At 41.1% G+C, this 25,184-nt stretch overlaps 1 protein-coding gene across 5 annotated transcripts in view; it reads left to right on the top strand.

Annotated features, from left to right (window-relative positions):
* Positions 1–25,184, top strand: part of LOC124253397 (E3 ubiquitin-protein ligase NEDD4-like) — an 80,440-nt gene that overhangs the window by 18,873 nt on the left and 36,383 nt on the right. For 2 of the 5 annotated variants that reach the window (XM_046687154.1, XM_046687153.1), the window contains exons 1-2: positions 21,730–21,871; positions 21,959–22,044. In XM_046687154.1, the coding sequence (XP_046543110.1) occupies positions 21,830–21,871; positions 21,959–22,044 (128 nt within the window). In that variant the 5' untranslated portion in view covers positions 21,730–21,829. Of the gene's footprint in view, positions 1–15,168; positions 15,349–21,729; positions 21,872–21,958; positions 22,045–25,184 lie in introns of those variants that run through there. The other 3 variants (XM_046687150.1, XM_046687151.1, XM_046687152.1) reach the window with 2 other exon arrangements.

Below are 25,184 nucleotides of genomic sequence, written 5' to 3'. Positions count from 1 at the left end.
TCTATAACAGTCATATACTACACCTAGTACTGTTATACCATCGTGTTGTAGACATCACTGTTCTATAACAGTCATATACTACACCTAGTACTGTTGTTCCATCGTGTAGTGGACATCACTGTTCTATAACAGTCATATACTACACCTAGTACTGTTATACCATCGTGTTGTGGACATCACTGTTCTATAACAGTCATATACTACACCTAGTACTGTTATACCATCGTGTAGTGGACATCACTGTTCTATAATTGTCATATACTACACCTAGTACTGTTGTACCATCGTGTTGTAGACATCACTGTTCTATAATTGTCATATACTACACCTAGTACTGTTATACCATCGTGTTGTAGACATCACTGTTCTATAATTGTCATATACTACACCTAGTACTGTTATACCATCGTGTTGTGGACATCACTGTTCTATAATTGTCATATACTACACCTAGTACTGTTATACCATCGTGTTGTAGACATCACTGTTCTATAACAGTCATATGCTACATCCAGTACTGTTATACCATCGTGTTGTGGACATCACTGTTCTATAATTGTCATATACTACACCTAGTACTGTTATACCATCGTGTTGTAGACATCACTGTTCTATAACAGTCATATGCTACATCCAGTACTGTTATACCATCGTGTTGTGGACATCACTGTTCTATAACAGTCATATGCTACATCCAGTACTGTTATACCATCGTGTAGTGGACATCACTGTTCTATAACAGTCATATGCTACACCTAGTACTGTTATACCATCGTGTTGTAGACATCACTGTTCTATAACAGTCATATGCTACATCCAGTACTGTTATACCATCGTGTTGTGGACCTCACTGTTCTATAACAGTCATATGCTACACCTAGTACTGTTATACCATCGTGTAGTGGACATCACTGTTCTATAACAGCCATATGCTACACCCAGTACTGTTATACCATCGTGTTGTGGACATCACTGTTCTATAACAGTCATATGCTACATCCAGTACTGTTATACCATCGTGTTGTGGACATCACTGTTCTATAACAGTCATATGCTACATCCAGTACTGTTATACCATCGTGTTGTGGACATCACTGTTCTATAACAGTCATATGCTACACCTAGTACTGTTATACCATCGTGTTGTAGACATCACTGTTCTATAATTGTCATATACTACACCTAGTACTGTTATACCATCGTGTTGTAGACATCACTGTTCTATAACAGTCATATGCTACATCCAGTACTGTTATACCATCGTGTAGTGGACATCACTGTTCTATAACAGCCATATGCTACACCCAGTACTGTTATACCATCGTGTTGTGGACATCACTGTTCTATAACAGCCATATGCTACATCCAGTACTGTTATACCATCGTGTTGTGGACATCACTGTTCTATAACAGTCATATGCTACATCCAGTACTGTTATACCATCGTGTTGTGGACATCACTGTTCTATAACAGTCATATGCTACACCTAGTACTGTTATACCATCGTGTAGTGGACATCACTGTTCTATAACAGTCATATACTACACCTAGTACTGTTATACCATCGTGTTGTAGACATCACTGTTCTATAACAGTCATATGCTACATCCAGTACTGTTATACCATCGTGTAGTGGACATCACTGTTCTATAATTGTCATATACTACACCTAGTACTGTTATACCATCGTGTAGTGGACCTCACTGTTCTATAATTGTCATATACTACACCTAGTACTGTTATACCATCGTGTAGTGGACCTCACTGTTCTATAATTGTCATATACTACACCTAGTACTGTTATACCATCGTGTAGTGGACCTCACTGTTCTATAATTGTCATATACTACACCTAGTACTGTTATACCATCGTGTTGTGGACATCACTGTTCTATAATTGTCATATACTACACCTAGTACTGTTATACCATCGTGTTGTAGACATCACTGTTCTATAACAGTCATATGCTACATCCAGTACTGTTATACCATCGTGTTGTGGACATCACTGTTCTATAATAGTCATATACTACACCTAGTACTGTAATACCATCGTGTTGTAGACAACACTGTTCTATAACAGTCATATGCTACACCCAGTACTGTTGTACCATCGTGTTGTAGACATCACTGTTCTATAACAGCCATATGCTACACCCAGTACTGTTATACCATCGTGTTGTAGACATCACTGTTCTATAACAGCCATATGCTACACCCAGTACTGTTATACCATCGTGTTGTGGACATCACTGTTCTATAACAGTCATATACTACACCTAGTACTGTTATACCATCGTGTTGTGGACATCACTGTTCTATAACAGTCATATGCTACATCCAGTACTGTTATACCATCGTGTTGTGGACATCACTGTTCTATAACAGTCATATACTACACCTAGTACTGTTATACCATCGTGTTGTAGACATCACTGTTCTATAACAGTCATATGCTACACCCAGTACTGTTGTACCATCGTGTTGTAGACATCACTGTTCTATAACAGCCATATGCTACACCCAGTACTGTTATACCATCGTGTTGTGGACATCACTGTTCTATAACAGTCATATGCTACACCCAGTACTGTTATACCATCGTGTTGTAGACATCACTGTTCTATAATAGTCATATACTACATCCAGTACTGTTATACCATCGTGTTGTAGACATCACTGTTCTATAACAGCCATATGCTACATCCAGTACTGTTATACCATCGTGTTGTGGACATCACTGTTCTATAACAGTCATATGCTACATCCAGTACTGTTATACCATCGTGTTGTGGACATCACTGTTCTATAACAGTCATATGCTACATCCAGTACTGTTATACCATCGTGTTGTGGACATCACTGTTCTATAACAGCCATATGCTACACCCAGTACTGTTATACCATCGTGTTGTGGACATCACTGTTCTATAATAGTCATATACTACACCCAGTACTGTTATACCATCGTGTTGTGGACATCACTGTTCTATAACAGTCATATGCTACACCCAGTACTGTTATACCATCGTGTTGTGGACATCACTGTTCTATAACAGCCATATGCTACACCCAGTACTGTTATACCATCGTGTTGTGGACATCACTGTTCTATAACAGCCATATGTTACATCCAGTACTGTTATACCATCGTGTTGTGGACATCACTGTTCTATAACAGTCATATGCTACATCCAGTACTGTTATACCATCGTGTTGTGGACATCACTGTTCTATAACAGCATATATGCTACATATGCCATACATCACCAGTACTGTTATACCATCGTGTTGTAGACATCACTGTTCTATAACAGTCATATGCTACACCCAGTACTGTTATACCATCGTGTTGTGGACATCACTGTTCTATAACAGTCATATGCTACATCCAGTACTGTTATACCATCGTGTTGTGGACATCACTGTTCTATAACAGTCATATGCTACATCCAGTACTACTGTTATACCATCGTGTTGTGGACATCACTGTTCTATAACAGTCATATGCTACACCCAGTACTGTTATACCATCGTGTTGTGGACATCACTGTTCTATAACAGTCATATGCTACATCCAGTACTGTTATACCATCGTGTTGTGGACATCACTGTTCTATAACAGCCATATGCTACACCCAGTACTGTTATACCATCGTGTTGTGGACATCACTGTTCTATAACAGTCATATGCTACATCCAGTACTGTTATACCATCGTGTTGTGGACATCACTGTTCTATAATAGTCATATGCTACACCCAGTACTGTTATACCATCGTGTTGTGGACATCACTGTTCTATAACAGTCATATGCTACACCTAGTACTGTTATACCATCGTGTTGTGGACATCACTGTTCTATAACAGTCATATGCTACATCCAGTACTGTTATACCATCGTGTTGTGGACATCACTGTTCTATAACAGTCATATACTACACCTAGTACTGTTATACCATCGTGTTGTGGACATCACTGTTCTATAACAGTCATATGCTACATCCAGTACTGTTATACCATCGTGTTGTGGACATCACTGTTCTATAACAGCCATATGCTACACCCAGTACTGTTATACCATCGTGTTGTAGACATCACTGTTCTATAACAGTCATATGCTACATCCAGTACTGTTATACCATCGTGTTGTAGACATCACTGTTCTATAATAGTCATATGCTACACCCAGTACTGTTATACCATCGTGTTGTAGACATCACTGTTCTATAACAGCCATATGCTACACCCAGTACTGTTATACCATCGTGTTGTGGACATCACTGTTCTATAACAGTCATATACTACACCTAGCAATGTTATACCATCGTGTTGTAGACATCACTGTTCTATAACAGTCATATACTACATCCAGTACTGTTATACCATCGTGTTGTGGACATCACTGTTCTATAACAGTCATATGCTACACCTAGTACTGTTATACCATCGTGTTGTGGACATCAGTGTTCTATAACAGTCATATACTACACCTAGCAATGTTATACCATCGTGTTGTAGACATCACTGTTCTATAACAGTCATATACTACATCCAGTACTGTTATACCATCGTGTTGTAGAAATCACTGTTCTATAACAGTCATATGCTACATCCAGTACTGTTATACCATCGTGTTGTGGACATCACTGTTCTATAACAGTCATATGCTACATCCAGTAATGTTATACCATCGTGTTGTGGACATCACTGTTCTATAACATTCATATGCTACATCCAGTACTGTTATACCATCGAGTTGTGGACACCACTGTTCTATAACAGCCATATGCTACATCCAGTACTGTTGTACCATCGTGTTGTGGTCCATGATCAAGTCAGTGTTTTCTTTCGTCGCGGTAGCCATTTGCTTCATGCACCATGTTAGCCTGAAAACAAATTGATATTTGGTCTTTGGAATATTTTATTAGCTCCCGAACTACATGTATGTACATCACTGAAGCTGCTGATTTGAACAGAGATACAGGTTATATTCACATATATATCCACAGTAGCCAGTCGACGCAAGTCAAAGGCGACAGAACCGTTTCTTGGGATCTCGGGCTGCTCGACAATAACGAATACGTAGGTCAACTGTCTGGATGGCAATATCTGACGTTATTAACCCTGTATCTGTAGGATAATATTCGAATACATCTGATTTCCCCCCACGATTTTATAAAACTTAACATACATTTCATAAAGCTAGACATACTCTTGAGTTGAACTTTTGGTGGAATATTTGATAAACTTAACCAGAGACCATATAATAGGTCTATTATATAGTCTCTGACTTAACCAAGTACATGGTATCTTCGTCATTCTTCCGGGTATTCATGTGTTGAATTTTCACCATTTGTCGAGATATTGAACCTGTTTGCCTGTTTGATATTGAATTTGTATGTAAATATTGAGACTGTATGTACAATATATTCAATTATTTGAATGGGCATGTAGAAAATGCCCAAATATTTGAATTTATTTGTAAAACGAATGTTTGAAATCCATCTTTTTAAAGACAGTTTCAGAATAAGTAACTTGATAAAGTTTGCTAAAATTCGAGAGTATACTTAAATAGTACAACACTATTAGTAAGTGCTGAAGTATCGAGTCGATGCGCGTCAGCTGTAAGACGACGGCGTGATCCAGTTGGATACACGTCAGCTTTGATAAATCTGCTCTGATCTTGTTTGCCCCCTTCATATCCTGGGAGCTAAACGCTGGATTTGCTGAAGTTAAGGGATAAATATTAAGCTATGAAGACGATTTATTGCACACACAAACTGGTAGTGCCGAGACTGTCTTGTGAGTTAACAGATACTTATTTGCCGTTATCAACCGGCTTTTGTAGTCCTGAGCCCTGACATTACTTGGTGTCTGCAAGCGTATGTAGCGAGGAGAAAGTGGAACCAATGACACATAGGTGTGTGGACTAACGCTTAGTCACTGAATATATATAATATAGATAGTAACAAATAAACCCATTTAAATTGAAAAGGAGGCCCAGTGAGTTGGGAGATTCAGGCCTGAACTAGGGGAAATCTATACTTGTTTCATTTATGGCTTTAGCATTGCAGGGAGGGCTTGGCAGTGGGGAAATAATGTGGTTTAGGGACTGTGATACAGACTAATGTGTATTGTGTCCGCATGCTGCTAGTTACAAGCTGCGTTTCCGGAAGAGACATTGCCAAGATGCCAGCGACGTCAGAAAGATAAACCATCCTTTTGGAACAGAAGGAAATGCCTTTCAAAGTGCTTCACGGTGCTCAAAATGGACGACACTCGAACGCCGGTATTTGCACATCTGGCCATTACGGCAACGTCGTGTTGTCCCATAACCGCCCCGGCATCACGTCACGGTGACGTTGTTCCGACGGGAGACAGCCCCAGCGGCCCCGGTAGAAGGTGGTTAATGTGAACATCGATTCAGTCTCCGGTGGTGATTTGCAACTTCTTTGTCCACCTTATCTTTGCTCATAAACCTTTCAAAACGTTAGCATCAATGCCGGGAGCAGAGATTTTTATGAATACTTTGATATGCAAATTGGATAAGGATGTTCTCTGTTATAGAGTAGTTACAATGGAACTAGATTTAACGTACCACATAGGCAAGATTTAACGTGTTTGGGTCCTTATTCTGCCATTGTCGATTGGATAGAGTATAAGGCGTTCACCAGGTTCGATCCTCAAAAACGGGATAAGTATGAAGCATCGCTCATTGACGTCTATTGTCGTAAAAATGGCGGGAATATTACTACATATGACGTAAAACCATACTGGCTCGCCCAACGGGAAATATAGCACTGTGAGAAGAGCCAGAGATGAGCTACATGCTGTATCCTCACTGATGTCGAGAGTATAAATCGAGATATTATGAATAGCATCAGAGTGTGCGTGCTTGCGTGCGTGTCTGCGTGTCTGTGTGCGTGATTGAGACACTCACTTTGAAAACAAAACAAAAAAGTGATTGTCAGACTTTTTTGCATTTTCGGAGAAAAAGTTGGATTTTAAATGAATTAAATTCGTAAAATATATGTGTACACATTGTTGTACCATAGTGGTGCATTTCGGTGTACAGCGCTTGACATCGCCAAGGTAGACGATACATACCTATGCATGTATCACTCTACCCATCACATCGGGGCCTAGTGGTTAAAGCGTTCGCTCGTCACGCCGAAGACCCGGGTTCGAATCCCCACGTGGGTACAATGTTTGAAGCCCATTTCTGGTGTCCCCCGCCGTGATGTTGCTGGAATATTGCTAAAAGCGGCGTAAAACCAAACTCAGTCAGTCAGTAATACTGTATCGACCGCATCAAGAGGAAGTGAACCCAATGGAAGCGAAACAGGCTATGGTGTTGTAAATGCCAGATGTACTTTCTAGTGAAAGAGTGAGTGAGTGAATATGGTTTTACGCCGCTTTTAGCAATATTCCAGCAATATCACGGCAGGGGACACCAGCAATAGGCTTCACACATTGTACCCATGTGGGGAATCGGACCCGGGCCTTTGGCGTGACGAGCGAACGTCTTAACCACTAGGCTACCCCACCGCCCCCCTAGTTAAAGACGTAACATCACTGTACAATATATAGGATCAAGCTAGGTCATACTGGTCTGCTTTCATGGTCTGTACGTGTGAATGAGGGACAGGTCTGTCGTTCACTTCGACTAATGCGGGGTCTTAAGCTACATTGCAGCTTGCAGGACGAGCCTCACCTTCATCGCCGTCATTGGTGGTGGAGCGGGTCAAACTGACATCAAAGATTCGCGCTATACCTAAAACATGATCGTCCAGATGCATAACACTCTATCACTTGCGGACTGAAATAGTCCTAATTAATACCGTAACTTAACTGACAAACTCAAGGTTGATGCATACATTATTAAGGGCGTATAATAGGTGTTCCAAGTCGTGTTGTAGTTTATAGTGACTGAGTGAGTTTAGTTTTACGCCACACTCAGCAATATTCCAGCTATATGGCGGCGGTCTGTAAATGATCGAGTCTGGACCAGACAATCCAGTGATCAACAACATGAGCGTTGTAGTTTATATATCATATTATATTTTATGTATATATCGATATATATAACATTCAGAAAACCCCGTGGAAAGATACCATGCATTTTATTTCACATGTATCAACTAGATATGGTATCATATGATGTAAGTCAGATTACAAATGCGAACGCAAACCAGTCAGCATGAAGAACCAAAGTACTAAACAATCTGCATATCTCAGTAGCGTTATACGAACGGCACACAGTTCATAAATCTAAAAGCAAGCATCAAGGTACCTTCATATTCAAAGTGAAATAAGTGATATGCCATTTTACAGTCGTGAATTAGAGCACAAAACTCGTTGCTGTATACTTTCTCCGATTTTTATAAAACTAATATGTAGACATTTTAAAAAGTTTTTCATATTTACGTGCAAATATTAACCAATAAGATATACAGAAACAACGCATTTCCCAGATTATGATGTTATTCACACGTCTAAATATCCAGTGTGTATTCTCAGGGATATCGCCTGAGTGACTATCACATGAATGTACTGTACAGATATGTCCTTTTAAATACGCAGGTATATATAGGTTATGTTATTATGTATATATGTGGACACTCGTGACTGGAAACACTAAACTCGCCTCGGGTCAACAATGACTTGGGGAAAACCGGTCATAATATATTCACGATCTGGCTCGTGGCCAGGTATCTCGTCGTACAGGTATCTAAGAGGGTCTAACATTAAGGTGACGAAGTGTACACATATAGAGGATTGAATATATGTGACGGTGCATGGTTGGTTGCAGACACTGTGAGGATTCTCCTTCCATAGAGGCGCGATCCGGGCCTTATACAATGTTAGGCATGCTTGAACGGATGCAGAAGTGTCGAATCACGCGTTCCCTCTCCAGTCGCTGTCAGTTGAAATCTTTAGGAGCCCAGTATTAAGTAGACATACACTGAGTATTCGGTGAAACACGGGGCCACCAAGTTATCTGTAGTTCGATACATGCGGTAGATCGATATCTAACCGATGGGGGGGCGGTGGGGTAGCCTAGTGGTTAAAGCGTTGGCTCGTCACGCCGAAGACCCGGGTTCGAATCCCCACATGGGTACAATGTGTGAAGCCCATTTCTGGTGCCCCCCGCCGTGATGTTGCTGGAATATTGCTAAAAGCGGCGTAAAACAATATTCACTCACTCACTCTTTAACTAGGAAGTAAACTGGTCTAACCGATGGAAAAATTTGTCGGGGCCAAGTGAGAAATCGGGCCCACCAGAAGCGCTCCTTAAATCTCAATCATCGTATATGCCGGGACCTATACGGTGAGGTAGAATATATCTTGAAAGGCAGGGATTGGGGCCAACTAGATCGTAGTGTGTACAGGTTAAGGGGGCAAATGTACCTATAGAGGTGTGAAACTGCTTACCATAGAGATACACGGTCGTAAACAAAATATTATAGACTTGGTAATCGGGCCAGCGAGATCTGTTGGTATGAAGTACGTTAGAGAAAAACACACGTCGGTGTCAAACTGCATCCGCCAGTGGTATGGACAATTTGACCTTGGATATATTGTTTATATTCGTGTACTTATTTTGTGATGTTTCATATACATAGATTAAATACTTGCTTTGTCTATTCTCACCCCTTCCCATCCCCAAAACTAGCAGCCTATGCTTTGGCCATATTCAACTCCAACAACCTATGCTCATGCCCTTCTCAGCTCCAGTATATGCCCAACCACTTTTCAGCCACCTTATACATAACAGTATTCCATAGTCTACATCGCGTTCACAACCCTCGTAAATGTGCCTGCATATCGATTCATACGAAGGTGAAAAAACACAAACACGCCCTTGCCATGTCGGTATGTAGCCTCACGATACAGTCTACCGGTATTGCCTTTGGAGAGCTAATTCATGTATTGAATTTGACTCCATCTATTGTTAGTCCGTTGAATACAGCATATATGGCCGACGCAGCATATACACATATTATATACCACTTAATATAATCAATATATATACATTTCAACCAATTGCATTCTGGTCCATTACACTATACTGTACCTACAGCACAGTGATGTGCACTGTTTGCACCGAACTGCAACTGCCTGCGCAACGATCCATGATGAGTTGACCTTGAATTTCGCAACATTCAGCAGTCACATGACAACAATACTTTTACAAAATTAATGGGACATTATGATGATAGGGTCCGGGAGGTGTGTCCCTCAGTTGACGAGTCGCGCGTCTCAACTAGCGGCACCGTCAGCACCTGCACCTTACCTCAAGATATATAGAACACGAAGTTGCACGAAGGTGCGGATTGAATTCAAGCAAACTTCTTGAACCCGCGGCGTAAAATTGTATTCAGGTCATACATAAAGGTGAGGTGAGGTGAAATTGGGTTTAACGTCGTGCTTGAGAATATTTCGCTCATATGACGACGTGCATGCGTGTGTATGTGTATGTGCGGCTGCTTGTACTAGCCCAGACTGAAGCTGGTTTTATAGTGCTAGATCACTGAGATACCATGCCGCAGTGAAGCATGAATACCCAACTCAGACATATTATACTGACTCCGAGCAGACCAGTCCTTGTTGTACCCATTAATGCCGAACGCCAGGCAGGGACCAACAAGTACCATATTTTAACGTCTATTGGTATGACGCGGTCGTGGATCGAACCCGCGACCTTCCGCTCTCCGGGCAGACGCTCTAACCACTACACCACAGAGGCGGTCCATACATAAAGGAATATTCGCTTGCAGTAAATAGTTTTATGTGGGTTGTATAGAAATGTTTATATTAATATCATATGTCAAAATCAGTTCCGTTGTAAACGCCTCAGTCCATGCAATGAAATAACATTAGTATTTCGCATCTCTTTAAAATGGCGTTTGTTTCTGTTTGGTTTGTCGTCACCCTGAATGGCCAGGTTCGATTCCCCAATAGTTACAGTGTGTGAAGCCCATTTCTGCCCATTTAGAAGTCGGACAAACATGAATACATGACACATTTTTATTGATAACAACTTCTTTAAGAAGAATAAAAAGTTGTTATCCATAACACGTGTCATGTATTCGTATTTTATATTGTGATTCCTCCTCTAAATGGTATACACTAAGGGAGTGAATGTGAGTGAGTTTAGTTTTACGCCGCACTCAGCAATATTCCAGCTATATGACGGCGGTCTGTAAATAATCGAGTCTGGACCAGACAATCCAGTGATCAATAGCATGAGCATTGAGCATCGATCTGCGCAGTTGGGACCGATGACATGTGTCAACCAAGTCAGTGCGCCTGACCACCCGATCCCGTTAGTCGTCGCCTCTTACAAGTAATGGGCTACTGAAGATCAATATTCTAGCCCGGACCTTCACGGGTCGTATACACTAAGGAGTCTGTGATGCAGATGAATAACCAAAACTTGTTTTGTCTTCTTGAGTATGGTCTTCAGCAGCGTCATCGATTGACACGGTTTATGGACATGCGTTATTAAGGCCAGCAAGCACCGACCGCTCTCCACACATCAATAAACACTTCAGTCTGGTGTTAGATAATTTTACCCAGCACTGGTTGATCCTAATTCTCTTAAGATATATATTACCACGAATCTAAGTCAAGTGTTTCGTATATATACACGCATTATGCAAAATAGGATTACGCGTATCACGTTTACAACACGCTTTGGGTCAAGCTGACTATAATGTTGGTAGATAGCAGAGGTGATCATACGATTGTGTTTTGTAACATAGAATGTCCTGTGTTGGGAATAAACATTGTATTTGATGAGCCTTGGCTTCAAAGCTGAAAGTTGATACGTAGGTAGCTGCATTTGTGTTCAGTGTCGGAGCGTTAGCTCAGGCGCAACAGACCCAGGGAACCAGGCTGCATTTGTGTTTGTATGGTAGTTGTGTCACACCAGTCAAAATCACACGATTGTCACTGTCTAACGTGTCACCTGACCTTGTGACGTCACATCAGCTTTCCAGGAAAACTGATAAGGTGCAGTTTGTGGGAGATACATATGACGTCACAAGGACAGTAATTGGTCAGTTCCCACTGCTACTTGTTGTATCCTGTCGTGGAAACATTATGTAACTGGAGAAGTCTGAATCGGTAATTCCGTAACGATGTCTATGACTGGAATACAGTGTACCTCATTACCGACATGGTCGCCCTAGGTATGGGCCTTATCGATGTGTACCGTTGTCCAACTGCGCAGTAGGCCTATTGAGTTCGAATCCAAGATTCCTCCGTCCACAAAAGCTGTACTCCTGAAGGAATCCAGCTTGCACAACTTGCTAGAACCAAATAACGATGTCAAACCAGCGTTAAGCCCAGATGCGCCATTCACATATGAGAGTTGCAATTGCCAATCCCATAAATACAATATGAACTGTTCGTTGCGAGTATCTGAGTACATGTGTACTCTACTGGGCGTATTTTGTATTATGTGGTCAACAGATGTTATGTTTCAGTACCACTGGGTCGCTCTTACACAATAATTAACATGTACAAGTGCTGTCTTTAACAAGCATGGCGTACCAACACAAACATCGTGATCAGTTTCTTTGGGTAGTCAAGAGTTGCTCCCCCTTCGCTTGTCGGTCGCGCTGAAATGAGCACACAAACGCGGCTGGTTCAAAAGATAAAATTTTAACACAATCCGAAAATGGTGGTTTGATCGAAGTAGAACAGTTCTAAAGTACTGTAGGAAATAGAAAAAAATAGAGGCTGTTACTCTGTATCCCTAAAATTTACACAACTGCAAATAGCAAATGTTGAAATAATTAACCCACTTTGGCATTCAGTGGGATGCGTAATAGAATATCCAGAAAAGCATGTTTACTCGTAAAATCGGGCAAAACTTAGAAAAATTACGAATAGCTGCTGACAACAATAGATCAGACTAGAGATGTCAATTTGGTCGCTCAGGCAGGTATGACGACGGGCCGTCGACTCACCTGGCATGAAATGCACGTGTTGTCTACAGGTACAAGGGGTCATCTCAAAGATATTTTGTGCTTTTTCATGTGTGTTGACTATGTCTCATCTATTGATTAACATCTTACGTGTCTTTCTTTCATGAAGTGTATGTTGAGATATGTAAAAGAGTATGATACCTGATAACCATAGGAAGGCATCGTATTGAATGTATTAGGTGGCATGACCACCCGATCGTGAAGATCGACAGGACTGGATATTATTTGTAAATTGTCATGACATGCCGTGTACTTCCCCAGTATAATTGCCCTTAAGGATTATCTTATCTGAGCTGATATCTCTGTCTCCAAGCCCGACCCCAACGATCGTCTGCGACACCCGTCCAGGTTTTGCTTTTGAGACAAACCCTCCTATCTGTTTCTGTTTATAGTGACAGTGAGACTCCATGGAAGCTACATTCTTAATAGTTTCAGCATGAAAGTTATTATTTTTTACGCCAGCTATCGTTTATAATGAAGATACGTCTAATTTCATATTGGGCATTTAAAAAGTGTCCTTTGTAATACAATATCGTAGCACACTAATTTGCATAAAGCCATGGTCTATTCGAAATAAATCGCTTTGGACTTAGAAAAAACCCGCATTGCTCATTTCGGCACTAATCTCTCCTCAGTAAAGGCCTTTTTCTACGTTTCCTATCTCCCTACCACTGAGACTTGTAGTTAGGCCGAACTTAGTTTAACAGATATTTCAGACTTGCACATATCAACTACATAAATTGTAGAGATAAATGAGAAAATAAAGGGTTTTTTCTATTTCCGATAGTACTTTAGTAACAACACCTCCCTGGCCGGCGAGAAGATAAAGCAATCTTTCAGTTTCTCCATAACGCATGATCGACATGAAGCGTGTTACCTCGCGTTAATCATGTTATTTTTGTGCGTGCACTCCGTGAACAGTGTGCTTCAAAGATTATTTTGTAAATCTGAATAACTGAGGTTTGCACAAATCTCAAATGCATAAATTATCAGTTTAAAATGATAATTTCAAGAAAATATTTAAAAAGAACGAGTTGTCTCTATAACGGACTGCCCTGTCCGCTTACCTAGACTTGCCTCTTTAAATGACAGAACTACTACATCTGAATGGCCTTGACATTCAGTGCAGCCTTGGAGCAGGGCTAGTGCATGACGTGAAGAGCTGGTTATGATAATGTAACTATGACACATCGAAGCATTCGTGGTAACGACATATGTAATAAAATACAAGCAAGGCAAAATTATATTTTTATCAGATATACTTTATTTCAAAATAAAATAATGAAAATGACATTACATTTAACAGTAATACTTCAATGTCATAGTCAGTACTGTACACATTTGCCACACATTAAACCATGTCAACCAAGTGTGAATGAAAGATGCAAGGGTTTGCTCATTAGGTTCGCTAGAGTTACCTCCCTTCCACTACTAGTCGCGTGCCCGCTCGTGCGCATGACTTCATTTATTGTAATTAGTTTTACATTGGATATTCGGCAGCGCGTTTAATATGTTTCTCGCCAATAGACACAAAGCCATAGTTCTACATGGTCGACATAGGAATGTAGTGGCAAAGTGCTTTATATACACTCACGTTTCAAAGTATGTCAGCTATTCACGACACGCCATGAAGCTCACTGCGCTATTTGTTGGCAACCCCGCTGTGACGTCACACTGGCGTTATCTATACGCGGTATACGTAAATGTAACAAATTATTCAACAGAAAGCCTATATATTGTGTCAATTGTTGAAGAGGAAATCAACAAACGTTATCACTTTTTAAAAGTCTGTATTGACAGGTATAACTTAGCAGATAGGCCCAATTTCAAGAAGGTTCATGGAGACTTAATATGACCTAGAAATATCCGTGTACGTGTGTCGCTACATACGTGAACATATGCGTTTTTTCATTGATCTGATTTAATGTACACTCGATAATCCGACCTTCTCTTATTACAATATATGTTACATGTATGAGGGTTGTGAAAATACGCCCGCCTCAAACGCACCTTCAGTGAATTTTACAGTCGCAGCTTTGAGTGTCCACTATAAAAATAACTTGTCTACTTTGTTTACTCGAGCGGTTTGATACGACCCCTCGCTGTGTTGACAAGAGAGGTTGTTGTATGACTAAGCGACGTTGCGGTCAAGAGACCGACTATTGCAACACTGCGTTCCTCCCGTGTATCCCAGTCACTTAACCTATCTACCTCTGGGAGATACATACACTGATGTAGGTGGGACCCACTCAGATGATTTAGTGGTGGTCGTACAACAATGACGGATAGCTCAGTAGAAACGCCGGCAAGCGAACAGCCGTCTGTAAACGAACAGCCATCGGCGAGTGTAAGTATAAAGTACAGGTCCTAATCAACATCGTCGCGGGTCATAATGGGCTGGCGTTCCTAGCATTTCCTGTATGTCCGGACATCTTCAACATGACGGTGTGTCTGTACATACATAGAGTATCATTACACTTACACCATACGATCATTTCGGTACATTATAGGTAAATCAGTATGCGGGAACCGTACTGTAACTAAAGCCGGGCTTCAAAGTCCGGGGACACTTTCCTGTTTTGACCATATGCAGTATGTTTTGTAGTGTGTGGTAAATTGTGGAACTGTTTCTGCGTATATGTCAAGGAGTGGCAGGTTGGCCCACATTACAAACGTACGTGGAATGGTATTACTTGTTTTGTTGGGACCAAATTTGCTCGAGTCCAGATCCCGTTTAATTTAAGATATTTACACGTACGATATATTCAAAGGCGCGATACTCTAGGTCAACAAGTACAGGTATTTGTGAAACCCCCATCACGGAGAGGCAACATATAGCTTTCGATTGATTATAGCCCATGGAAACAATAATCGAGGGTGATGAAAAGCGGACGATTCCTTCGTGGGTTGTACACTACGATCCGCCGTTACAACGCTGTTTGCTTTGGTATAAAAGTATTCTAAGTTCATCCAACTTGTAGATACACAAATATTCACCATTTCTATTCGCATTTCTATGTCTACGGTGCCTTTTCCTTGAATCAAATCGATGTTGATGCTTCATGACTGTCCGACAGAGTACATCATGCTCATGTGATCGGGCTGTTGTAAATTTAACCTTGACAGGGCCTCTCGTGCTTTTTGAATCCGCGGACTTCCTTCAGTTTCATATCTTAATCATGGTGATAAAGGGGAACGAGTATCACCGGGTTTCTTATAAACATGAAATATAGTTAGAACTAATGGAGAGCACAACCTTAGATCGATATCACTTAAATTCTTGTAATATATTTCTGTGCGTATAACTGTTCTCTTTGAAGATCTCAAACTTATATTATTATTTTATAGGGGAAAACCATTATTCTTACACGGAGTTTGAGAAATAACGTAGATAACTTTGCCCCTGTGTATCTGATGTTAAACCCACTCTTATTGATCAACCGTTTTCTCCAAAAGTTGTTTTCATCTTCAATCATAGAAACACCCGTGGAGGTCCGGGTTAGAATTGACCTTCAGTAACCCATGCTTGTCGTAAGAGGCAACTGACCGGATCGTGTGGTCAGGCTCGCTGACTTGGTTGACACATGTCATCGGTTCCCAAATGTGCAGATCGATGCTCATGCTGTTGATCACTGGATTGTCTGGTCCAGACTTGATTAATTACAGACCGCCGCCATATAGCTGGAATATTGCTGACTGCGGCGTAAAACTAAACTCACTCAATCATAGAAACATGCTATTTGTGTTTGGCGTGGTTTTGATACGATCTATTGAGCTAGGGGTCAGACAGGTTTTACCAATGATTTGTATTTCCAGTCATACTAACACTGGTTACAAAGAGATAGCGTCATATGCCACTAACTGTATACCACATGAAGTAGAAATACTTTGTTTGAATCTGCCTGACCAAACTTAAAACGTGAAATGTAGTTCGATTTCCACCTGACATAGATTCCCTTCGCAAGTTGAAGTATTTGTCGATATGGGAGGCAAGATGTTGTAAGTTTTGTCATCCAAAGAACAATCAAAATATGAGTCACAATTGCTGTTGTTTTGATCTCAATAAAACCAAGCCTTTTGCTCCGTTGCGATATCTCTGCGGGAAAGTCAGTGCTATGGCCCAAAAACGACTAATGCTCACAACTATATAGACTAGTGCTTAGTCTCTGAATATATATAATTTTGATAGTAACAAACAAGCCCATTTAAATTGAAAAGGAGCCCCAGGGAGACCAGAGATTCAGAACCTGAGGAAATCTAGACTTGCTTTATTGAAGGCTTTGGCACTGCAGAGAGGCTTGGCAGTAGGGAAAATAATGTGGTTCAGGGACTGTGAGACAGACTAACAACTATACGATACTACTGATACTATGATATTCGTAACTGCCGCCTAATGTTCGTTTCCGAGATTGAAAATACTAATATGTTGGTCTGTATGTGAAACTCAAGATGTACCCGTGAAGATCCGGGTTAGAATTGATCTTCAGCAACCTTGCTTGTAAGAGGCGATTAAGGGGATCGGGTGGTCAGGCCTCCTGGTTCAGTTGACACATGTACCCCAACTGCGTTGATATTATCTATCAACGGATTGTCTGGTCCAGACTCGATTGTTTACACCCCGCCGTGACAGCTACCATACTGCCGATTGCAGCGTTCAACAACATACCTTTGAAGCTTCGATTATGCAGAGTAGATTGAGCTACTTTTAATGCAAGCGCGTTTTACGCGTGTATCCTTTCACGTGGTAAGGTATGTTTCGGTTACAACTCAAACCATCATTCATTGCAGAAGTGTTAGCATAATGCAAGCGGTACAATGCCGCTCAGTCATGTCGTGAGGATCATGTAGAGATTTAAACAAACAAGCGTGACAATGGGATAACAGTTTCATATACGTCACCATATCAGTTTTCACAATGGATACGACGTCTACCGTTTGCTTTTAGTCTGTATGCTTGTGTTAAAGGAGGCACGACTGAATGGCAGCTACAGTGCAAAGTATAATGAACACTAATCCATTTCATTCTTCTTGTGTTAGTTTGTAAGACATCACTCCATGCCAACAAGCCTCATTCCGCCGTCACTACAGCTGACTTTATGCCCAGGGAACATTCCCTTCATGCTATTTCCCACCGATGTTGAAAGAGGCACAGGTGTGTTGAGGTTCAAGGTATTCTTTGTGTGGCTATCAAAGTGTATCGACAGCATGCAGTTGCGTCATATCCCCGTCAACACTCCATCGTTCTTCCCGACGAAGAGGGGTCTGCAGGGGAGGCGCTTAAGCATGTTAATGATGTTGACATATTAAAATAGTCATTCAGAAACTTTTATACATCAACTGCAATTTTAACTCTTTTCTTGAGTAAAACACCGTGACGTAACACGCACCTGTTACCAACACCTGTGCACCCTTCCTTGTCAGCCATGTTGTTTCCACGCTTGTCTTCAGTACTGGTTATCATAAGGACTGTTTTCAATGTTTTCCACCTTCTGTCTCCAGTCCAGTGTCGACTCATGACGCATATGGTGTAAAACGATAATAACAACCAATCTTATAATATCAGATGTGCCCACTCCCTGACGCTGGTTTTAGAGACTAGATGGGCAGGGTTACCATCGAGGGAAGTGTTGTGTATGCAGCACACCAGCTCCATATACATAAGGGTACTTGATTCAGGACTTCTGTACTCATCTACGGATAGCCTAAATGTATGAGGTGCCGCTTCTTCCGAGTTGCGCCGCCTCCGTGGTGTAGTGGTTAGAGCGTCCGCCCGGAGAGCGGAAGGTCGCGGGTTCGATCCCCAACCGCGTCATACCAAAAGATGTTAAAATATGGTACTTGTTGGTCCCTGCCTGGCGCTCAGGATTTAATGGGTACAACAAGGACTGGTCGGCTCGAAGTCAGTATAATGTGTCTGAGTGGGGTATTCATGCTTCACTGCGGCATGGTATCTCAATGGGCTAGCACTTTAAAACCAGCTTCAGTCTGGGCTAGTACAAGCAGCCGCACATACACATACACACTCATGCACGTCGTCATATGAGCGAAATATTCTCAAGCACGACGTTAAAACCCAATTTCACCTCACCTCACCTCTTCCGGGTTGCGTCCCTTGGCAGTGCTTCGGTTTGCTTTGAAATAGGTTTGAAGACAATCAACGTCTCTCCCCTTAGGATTCACTGAAGTGGAAAATGTCTCAGACCTTCTCAACATTGTCTTTCCTCGGACATCATGGTGACATGACAGATACACATAGTAGATAACTTATGGATAACTCCTATATTTTAATGTTATGGCAACGTTTCCGTGTAGCTCCTCAACCCATGTCAAAGACGACGTTTTAAGATCTATACCGAAACCTCGCTATCACAGTCCAATAATAAAGTTATTTAGCGTGTCTATTCATCATCTGTTAACTTCGAAGAAATGCCTGTGAAATATTTCATAAAATCGATAAATATATTTTCTGAACAATATCGCGAACATAAGCGCTCGTCCTCTATTATCCATACGTTATTCGCCATGTATGGTACGAAGGATAGACTGGATAATCGAGGGTAGTTTCAAAACAATTTCAGTCAGCTAGAAATCATGTCAAGTACACACAAGAGTGGATAAATATGTATAGTATCTTGCATTTCAGTCATTTTAGCCATCTGTCGGGAGGTTTGTACACTGTGACCGACTGGAATTAAGGACTTCATAATTTATGGCTTGGGGGGTGATGATGATTTTTATGGAGAAGCATGTACGATGTGAATAACCCCCCTAAAATTTATGTACAAAGTAAGTGATCCCCCTGCATGTCATGTACAAAATCAATTACCCCCCCCCCTAATTTTGAAGCATAACATTTTAATATTTTTATGTACGAAATTGTTGACACCCCTTCACCCCAACCCCTAGTTTTTGTGTTCAAAATTGATGACCCCCTCTACCTCCCCAGAAAAAAATGGGTGACCCCCGCTTAAAATCATATCTATCTCACACACACGCATGCACGTGCGCGCGCGCACACACACACACACACACACACACAGCCATAAATTATGAACGGACCCTTAGACCACACTCATCAGTAAAGGGTGGCAGAGTGACGTCAGTAGTAACCGGGTAGATTGTCAAATTAGGCCCTATAATTGGATTCCTTTAGAAATGTAAATCACGCGATCGATCGACCGCCTTAAGTGTACGATGAATGCCATACTTTTGAAAAGTTACATATCTGGTGTAATAAAAAGGAAATTAAAGTGCTTCATGCCTCACTGCAATCTGGAAAATTACCTGGCAAGAAAGGAAATTCCCATCCCGATTTCGAAACCTTGGCAAGATGCCAGCGCTGAGCGCATTCGCTGTTGCAATTCTAAAGATGCTTTCCCCCTACACGTCGACACGAGGCGTCACTGGTACCAGCATTACAATGGTATTGAAACTCCGCAACTTGTTATGACAATCGATATAGCTGAACATTATCTCCTGTTTAGCTTCATTCACACATGCAAACACACAACAAATCCTCAGTTCAACAGACCTGTTCTTCCTCAGCAGCTCGGCAGTGGGAATCCTCACATCACTCCACAGGGGTGTCGTCTGCATACAAACGTGCATATTGCCGCTACTTTCTCAAAACTGATATGATGATTGTGTAGACGATTGTAGATGCTGTCCAGGGTGGATATTTTCTTTGTTTTTCATCTCTTCCAGAAAACATGTATATATTTGAATGTTGTGTCCTTGAGAAGTATAGTTATCAAAATTACCGAACGTGAGTGAGTATGGTTTTACGTCGCTTTTAGCAATATTCCAGGAATATCACGGCCAGGGACACCATTCTTCAAATGTGGAGAGTCGAACCCGGGTCTTAGGCGTGACGTGCCAACGGTTTAACCACTAGGCTACCCCATCGCCCCTGTACCTGAACGGAGGAATAAACGAAATAAAAGGAAACGTGTATATTGATTCTACTGTGACTGATTTGAAAAATCTCTCATCGCCAGTGTTCTGTAACGAAACTCCGGTGGAAAACAACCGCGGGCGTCTACCCGAGCTTCAGCAAAAGTTCACTTGTGATTATTGTTTATAGGACTGTTCATCATGGCCTTTAACATGAACGCCAGCGTTAGGAAGTTAACATCCAACCTGTTGGAGTGATGAACTGCATTGTCCTTGTCGGTCGAATAACAGACTTAAATCATGTCATCATTTATCATATTCACCTGCGTGGTCTCATAATTTTTTTCACGTTCAATCTGTTTCATCTTCTTTTCACGTTTAACCTCACAATATCGATATAATGTAAAGCTTGCGCAACGAATATAATGTAGTGCGCGTTATCATAAAGTGGAAACGTTCTTACATGGCCCATACACAGCTGAGAAGGTAAAATCTGGCTTGCCATCATCAGAGGCCATATAATAGATAGTCTCTGCCATCATACTTGACCTGATTTAGACATGCTTTCTGAGTTGCGTTTTAAATAGCATCGTCACTGTCATGTGAATAGTGGGGCCCTCTTTGGGTTTATGAAAGATATACACATGCGTAGCAAGTAAACAAATCCATGTATTGACACCGTTATGGTGATGCATTACGAAAGCTGTTACGCAACGCTCCATCTTTCAAAGGACAAGTATTTGTTTCGTCACAGTCCTCCAGTGTTTACAGTAGCTATTTTAAACCATGGCATGCAAATGAGTCAGGTCGTGACGTTAGTAAGGTCATTGGGCAAGTACATCCGGGTACATTCCCCGGACTTGCGCATTTGATCATCAACATTCAGCACCGATCTAGTATACAAGTTAAACTACTAATAGTATAGCAAACAGTTTATGGCGAGTATAACTGAAGTATTTGGATTGCCAGAGATTCCAGTAAGTAGCGGACTATCTGTACAGGTGATCGGTAAACATCGGACGCTCTGTTTGAACCGTAGCTAATTAGGCCGATTTGTTTTTCAGAATGAACCCCCGGGAACCACCCGACTGCTTCGGATTAAAGTGGTGGAGGGTGTTAACCTAGCCAAGAAGGATATCTTTGGAGCAAGGTAAGACATTTCGCGCAGAAGGGGTTGAGGGGCACGGCGTTCGTCAGACGCCCCCACGCGTGTAGGTCTGAGATGCGACAGGACAGCAGTGCAGGTGTCCCAGATTCACGTGACATGCTCATGTTTACAAGTTGATATTATGATTATCTCGGAGACAATTCGACAGATTGGTCCCGGGAGATCTGTAGTACGAAATACCATTTTGTTAACACGAATGCCATGTGTCATGCTGTGCCGGGACAAAATAACATTATAGCCCTGCCCTTGAGCTAGCCTTAGGTTTATCGTATTGGCCAATATGATATTATTTACCACCATATTCTCAGAACATACTGAATTTTCCTTTTTGATGAAGACAGAGTGGGAGATTGAGGGAGAGATTGGCGGTGGATATATCATCGACTGACTGACTGAGTTTAGTTTTACGCCGCTTTTAGCAATATTCCAGCAATATTCCAGCAATATCACGGCGGGGGACACCAGAAATGGGCTTAACACATTGTGCCCATGTGGGGAATCGAACCCGGGTCTTCGGCGTGACGAGCCGACGCTTTAACCACTAGGCTACCCCACGGCCCCGATATATCATCGAAGTGCCATTACTCGTTTTTGTGAATTTCACTATTGAGGTCCATAAACGGCTGTACTTGGGCTTCCCTGGCAGGCATGCCATGATTTAACAGGAAAAAAACCCGTTCAAAGCAGCTAATGAAAGACCCACTTAACCTTGTGTCATCCAAAAGGTGCATAAGGAAGTGCTAGGCCTATGACAATAATTTCAGTATCCAGAAAAGTGTCAAAGTGAGTAAGCATGAAAATTAGGTAGATACTTCCAAAACTTGTTTTCTGAAAATACAAAAGTTAATGGCAGTCTACATAAAAACAATGAAAACATGAAATGATATTTACATCTAGATTTATATAATTCTCATCAGAAATAATGTAATTACAATTTAGCAACATTTAAATATCGTCCCAAAATGAAATTTCATATTGTGAAATTTGTGCTATGGTAGAGGACACCAGACACATTGTGCTCATGCTGGGAATCAATAACAGGTCTCCTGCATGTTAACTTACTACTGTAACCCAAAGATTACACTGCTGTGTCACTGTAACATAATGCACTGTTGGCAGAAGTTTGAAAGGTTCTGGATGTGAAAAGAAAATATGTTGTGAAACAAAACTAAGATGGTTTGGATGCTTTTTCAAGTAAAACATTTCATGTCTTAAAAACTGTCACACCAATAATTTCTGAAAAACACAATATGCATACTGTAAAATCTTAGATGGTCATTTCCTAATTCATAGGACCCTTGTCCTTAAGGTGATGTCGAATAATGTTCATGTTCACTCGTCATGCTTTATTCTACACATGGACACAACTGAGAAATGAATTCAGTGTGTCCCATGCCGTGATAAATGGAACTGTGAGTCCATTACCATGATGAGTGCATTCTGTGAGCCAATCTATATTCAGGACTTGTGAGGAGGGTGATATAAATATTAAACATTTGCCATTGTGTCCTACATATTCCATCAGTGCTGTGTAATCTGTTTCGTTTCTCATCACGTCAGGCCATGATGCATATCAGGCTTTGTAGACCTGAGTGCCCATGCAGTGATGCATGTTAGTTTCTGTTTGTTTATCCCAAGCAAACATTGAGCATGTTGAGTGTGGCTTATTTATTCAGATAGGATGAGCATGTTTTATATGGTCATACACCTTACAGAATGGACTGCTTTATAAGTACTAATGGAGGTGGCAGGGTAGCCCAGTGGTTAAAGTGTATGCTCGTCATGCCAAAGACCCAGGTTTAGTTCCCCATCTGGGTACACCGACGATGTCCATTTCTGGTGTCCCTTGCCGTGATGTTGCGGGAGTATTGCTAAAAGCAGCGTAAAACCATACTCCTTCGCTATAAGTACAAATGTCATGGTTTGACATTCCTCTTGTTAAAGCGTGAAAAGCACAAAAGCTGCAGACAAGAAATTGCACTTAGAAGAAGTATTTTTTAGTACAAATATCTGGTGTTAATATTATAGTGTTACAGAATAGACTGTTAAATAGGTCATGGTTTTTCAACTGGCAATATCAGCCAGTTAGACTAAGGCTTAGTCTCTGAATATATATAATTTTGATAGTAACAAACAAGCCCATTTATATTGAAAAGGAGCCCTAGGGAGACCAGAGATTCAGAACCTGAAGAAATCTAGACTTGCTTTATTTAGGGCTTTAGCACTGCAGAGAGGGCTAGGCAGTAGGGAAAATAATGTGGTTCAGGGACTGTGAGATAGACTATCAGCCAGTGTACAATTGTCACGAGCACTGATTTTGTGTGACAGTAAAACGTTTCGAAATATCTGTTCAAAAATCTATTTTGGAATATAAGCTTCCATTGTGTCCAGATTCCTTGTTTTCATACTATACATATTCTGCAAATATAGTTTAAATGAGCCTCGCCTTGATTTCCCAGCCAGCTGAAAAAAGTAGTCTTCACTATTGGAGAGCTGGGAATGCAAGAGTGGGGTCATCTCAAATTTTCCAATGCGATTAGTTACAACAGTTTACTTTACACATATATTTCAGCTAAATCATCACTGTGCTTCCTTAAATACATATCTAATTGTGTCACTGTATTGAAATGAACAGCAAAGTACCAAAAAGTGTAACCAATAATGAAGTTACATTTGACTTAACATGAAATGTCTCCAATCAGTTGCCCATGTGACCTAACACGTGGTATATCACCAGTGGATCGTAAATCAGTTCCATTTGTGTTTTCGTCTCATAGCAAGTGTTGGAAAAGGCGTGTATCAATGACTGTTGAATACACATGCTCATAGTTTAGCAAGAGTGAGCCTAGTACTTAAATTGAAATGTAGATAAATGGTGATTAAATAAAGGAAATAGAATTTCTTGATCTAAGTCACTTCAGTACTTAAACTGAACAGATTTTGTCATTGTCACAAATTTGTTTTCGCACCTTGTCATCACATAAAAGGGGCGGTTGGGTAGCCTTGTGGTTAAAGCGTTCGCTCGTCATGCTGAAGACCTGGGTTCGATTCCCCACATGGGTACAATGTGTGAAGCCCATTTCTGGTGTCTCCCGCCGTGATGTCGCTGGAATATGGCTAAA

The sequence above is a fragment of the Haliotis rubra genome, unplaced genomic scaffold (genome assembly GCF_003918875.1).
Source record: "Haliotis rubra isolate DU_JTF1 unplaced genomic scaffold, ASM391887v1 Scf54, whole genome shotgun sequence".
Lineage (NCBI taxonomy): Eukaryota > Metazoa > Mollusca > Gastropoda > Lepetellida > Haliotidae > Haliotis > Haliotis rubra.
The sequence above is the reverse complement of the archived record's forward strand: the minus strand, read 5'-3'. Positions and strand labels throughout refer to the sequence as shown.